Source organism: Rattus norvegicus, chromosome X, assembly GCF_021556685.1.
Source record: "Rattus norvegicus strain SHRSP/BbbUtx chromosome X, alternate assembly SHRSP_T2T, whole genome shotgun sequence".
NCBI classification, from domain to species: domain Eukaryota; kingdom Metazoa; phylum Chordata; class Mammalia; order Rodentia; family Muridae; genus Rattus; species Rattus norvegicus.
Window position 1 is genome coordinate 83,890,480 of NC_141554.1, and position 4,648 is coordinate 83,895,127.

The 4,648-nt window shown below is 47.2% G+C and overlaps 1 protein-coding gene across 1 annotated transcript; it reads left to right on the forward strand.

The window, feature by feature from the left end:
* Nucleotides 1-1,068: 1,068 nt before the first annotated feature.
* Nucleotides 1,069-2,346, forward strand: Pou3f4 (POU class 3 homeobox 4). The gene is given in 1 exon segment (NM_017252.2): nt 1,069-2,346. A coding segment is annotated over 1 exon segment (1,086 nt). The 5' UTR covers nt 1,069-1,100; the 3' UTR covers nt 2,187-2,346.
* The last annotated feature ends 2,302 nt before the right edge of the window (nt 2,347-4,648 follow it).

Consider the following 4,648-nt stretch of genomic DNA (forward strand, 5'->3'; position numbering starts at 1 on the left):
CTCATTTCTCCTTTCTGATTCTCTAAATGTTCAGAGAATAGTAGAGGAAGCATATTTCTCAATATTTCCTTCACAGTGCCAAGGAAGCATGATGCAAATGTTTCAGAGAGTTGTCAAGGGGCAGCACTAGGCAGGCATGCTTTCCCTTCTGCCTATTGGGAGTGGGGGAGTGGGCATTCAGTGTGTCGGGGTGAGCGGGGTGAGCGTGAAAGATGACTGTGGGCTTCAGCAAGCAGCTACTCTGGTATAGTGGAGAAACCTCTGATGCGAACTGGCAGGGGAGCCAAGATAAAGCCAGGTTTCCAATTAACCAGCAAACTTCAAACCGACTGAGTCTTCCAAATATCACTTTAAGATTTACATTCCAAAACCCTTCAGCTCTTCATACTCTTAATGAAATTTTTGAGGAAAAAAAGGGGGAGGGAGAATCTTTTTCCTAGAGCTTTTTAGTTTCTTATGAAAAATAAGTGAGCAACATACACTGGAATAGCTTTTATTGGATCGTGGAAATTTTATTTTGGTTTCTGATCTAAGACATCGCTTCGCTCAAAGTTTGTAGATGCTTTTTATTTTTCCGACCACCTTAACCCAAACACTAACTAAACCGGAATTCTTTCATGCATTAAAATCAAATGTTATTTTAATTTGTTTTCTTTCTTTATTTATTTTAATTTAAATAAACTAGAAGGAGACCTGAAACTGAAGTTAGTCTCCTCACTGCCTCTCCATACAAATATGTCCCTTCCATTTATTCGCCACAAACAATCATGTAGTCTCCGGGAGGGAGGGGGGAAAGGGTTAACTAAAAGAGCCGCTGCCACTCTGAGCTAGGCAGCCAATGGAGCCTAAAGATTGATTCACTTCCTGCTTGGGTCTCACTGAAACTCCCGAGCTTCGCCAGCCTAATTTGGAAAGCGAGCTCGGCCTCCCGCACCACCATTGGCTGTGTTTATGCCTGGCCAGGCCAAGTCGCACTGCGATTGGCCTCGGCGGGTGCCGGTAACCCGCGCTAGCGGCTTTGGTTCCCCCGCACCATAGATGTCAAAGGCTGAAGCTGCTCCCTTTGCCACATTATAACTAGTAGAGGATCCTCATCGACCATGGCCACAGCTGCCTCGAATCCCTACAGCATTCTCAGTTCCAGCTCCCTCGTCCATGCGGACTCTGCGGGCATGCAGCAGGGAAGTCCTTTCCGCAATCCTCAGAAACTTCTCCAAAGTGACTACTTGCAGGGAGTTCCCAGCAATGGGCATCCCCTCGGGCATCACTGGGTGACCAGTCTGAGCGACGGGGGCCCGTGGTCCTCCACATTGGCCACCAGCCCCCTGGACCAGCAGGACGTGAAGCCGGGACGTGAAGATCTGCAACTGGGAGCAATCATCCATCACCGCTCGCCTCACGTAGCCCACCACTCGCCCCACACTAACCATCCGAACGCCTGGGGAGCGAGCCCGGCTCCAAACTCGTCCATCACGTCCAGCGGCCAACCTCTCAATGTGTACTCGCAGCCAGGCTTCACCGTGAGTGGTATGCTAGAGCACGGGGGACTCACTCCACCACCAGCTGCTGCCTCCACACAGAGCCTGCATCCAGTGCTCCGGGAGCCTCCAGACCATGGTGAGCTGGGCTCGCACCACTGCCAGGACCACTCGGATGAAGAGACTCCAACCTCTGATGAGTTGGAACAGTTCGCCAAACAATTCAAACAAAGAAGAATCAAGTTGGGTTTCACGCAAGCCGACGTGGGGCTGGCATTGGGCACACTGTATGGCAACGTGTTCTCGCAGACTACCATCTGCAGGTTCGAGGCCTTGCAACTGAGCTTCAAGAACATGTGCAAGCTGAAACCACTGCTAAATAAGTGGCTGGAGGAGGCTGATTCATCCACAGGAAGCCCGACCAGCATTGACAAGATCGCCGCTCAGGGCCGTAAACGCAAGAAGCGAACCTCCATTGAGGTGAGTGTCAAGGGCGTACTGGAAACGCATTTCCTCAAGTGTCCCAAGCCTGCAGCACAGGAGATCTCCTCGCTGGCAGACAGTCTCCAGTTGGAGAAAGAAGTGGTACGTGTCTGGTTCTGTAATAGAAGACAAAAAGAAAAAAGAATGACTCCGCCAGGGGATCAGCAGCCACACGAGGTTTATTCGCACACGGTGAAAACAGATGCGTCCTGCCACGATCTCTGACTGGAGGAAGCAAGGAGGTGGCCCGCTGCACTGGGAGCAGTGCTGATACAATTCTCTCTTTACCTTCCTTTCAGCATTACATTCTTTATTATTGCTATCTCTCTAGCTTGCTAGCTCTTCCTTTCTTTCACAGGGGTTTCTAACTTCTTATGACTTATGTTGAAAAGAAACACAGACGCGCGCGCGCGCGCCCGCGCGTGTGTGTACACACACACACACACACACACACACACACACACACACACACACATTCAAGCTTCTCAACTCTGAAACACAATTATATTAAAGCAGTCCAGGTGGGGACCCCATATTCCCTGCTGCCAGGGCTATTTCCCTCCAACCTTTTCTGCTGATCAATATATATTGTTTACTCTGAGTAAGATTTGTTTGGTTGCTCCTCTCTAAGAAGGGCAGGAGCTGGGTAACGGGTGGGGGGCGGGAAAGGGTGGAAGACAGATGTGTGCCTATGAATAACCTTTCAGCGCCTTGGTTATAGCAGCTGTATTTCAGGTGAAATCTGTTTTACAATAGACTAGTTTTGCATTTTTTAAAACTTCTATAGCGTTTCTAAATGTCTGCGGTGTTTTACTACAAGCTGTACACAATATTTGTGAGATAATTTGTATCTAATCGACCACTCCACGTTATTATTGCTATTATTATTATTTCTTCATTGAGCTGATGGGTTTTTAATTGCTAAAAAAGGGAGGGGAGGCTGGAAGGAGGAGAGAGAAAAATGCTCACCTCCTGCACTCCCGCAATCTGCATGGAGAGGAGAGGAGTGGAGAAAGTTGTTGATGTTTCTATTTTTCCCCCGGGGGACTGAGTGCCTATATGGGCAGAACAAGCAAACTGAATGGGTTTGCAAAGTAGCCTGAAGGCTATTTCGCTGCTTTTTTTTGCCCCCTTCCCCGACTTTCACGGAACTGTGGAGTCCTTGAAGATTTCCACAGCATAGATCCCGGTGCCCCAGAAGGATTCAGCTGTGGCGCGAAGAATGGGGTGTGAACGACCGGAAGAATTCTGAATTCACCGAGGTCCTGAATGCCTGTGCGTGAAGTTTCCCACAGGCTGCCAGCACAGTCGGGTTGACAACCTGCGCTACCCTACTTACACTCTCCTAGATGAAAGACTTGGCCTTCACAAATGGTGGCTTTCAACGGAGACCGCTACCCAAAGACGCTGGCAACCGCTTGGGCCAGCGCCTCCCTGTTCAGTTCACCTCCAGTTTGCCGCTCGCTCTCAGGGTGAGAAACGCTCTCGGTAGGGTGGTGAGAGGGTAGGCATCCTCTGCTTTGTGCAGAGAGACAATAAAATAATTGGCAAAAGTCAGAAGATTCTGGTCCAGCCGCACACCACCTCCTCCCTCTTGTACATACCAAGGTCTGAGTGAGCTCTTGGTCTCAGTGTCTTTGACAAGCACAGCTGGTGGAAGCCCATGGCAAAGATTGAGCGAGCTAGCAAGCGCCTGGGCGGCTAAGTTTATGCTTTTATTTTCTTTTTAAAAAAATCTGTGTGTATGTATTTCTGTGCGTGTGTGGCGTGCGCGTGCAAACGTATGTGTGTAGATAGCTGTGTGTATCGTATTACTGTATAAAAAAAAACTAAAAAAAAATCTCCTTAGACTATGTAGAGATCCCAAAATTAAGCGGTTGCCGTGGCTTTATGGCTAGCTTTCTCTCAAATCCACACACAGGACAGGTTCACAGGTGCACCTCATCCCCAGCAAGCACTGTGTGCTGGCCCAGTGAAGCGTCCATCCCCAGCCAGCCACAGCAGGCCTGACCAAAAGGGGATCTTGCCAGGCTGATCTCAGGATTCAGCTTGCCGGTGCAACTGAGGTAGACAAAGCTTCAAACTACCTAAGGACCAGAGAACCTTGTGCCCCTTGTGGAAGATGTGCTAGTATGGGCTGCCAGGTTGACCACACTGTGTCTCCCCTAGCCGCAGGTCGAAGAGCATCTATTAATTCAAATTCCAGACCCTTTCTTTTCTTTTCTTTCTTTCTTTTTTTTTTTGTCAAGGCTCTGCATTCTCTTAGTTTTAAGTTTTAGTTCTGTGATTTTATTTTCCTTGTTCAGTTCATGTTTCACAAATGTTCGAGGGGGGTGGGTTATTTGTTTTTGTTTTTTGTTTTTTCTTTGCAGTTAAACGCTATGGTTCAAACCTGAGTTAACCCAAATATTTCTGCCGACTTTATAATTGTACAGTTTTGTATATTAAACGTTTTTGAAGTTATTAATTTAAAAAAGATCATTTAGTTTATTCATTTAGTAACTGATGTATAATAAACGCTATTTTCATTAAGAGTTGCTTTTTCAACTATTTTATTCAAATTGCCTATTGCAGTTCCCAACGATTATTTATTTTCAATAAATTCTGCATTGTGTTTAAATGGAAATTGTTTCAAAGATGAGTTGGGTGTCAAAAAGAAAACAATTTGCTGTAATGTTTGATGTGAG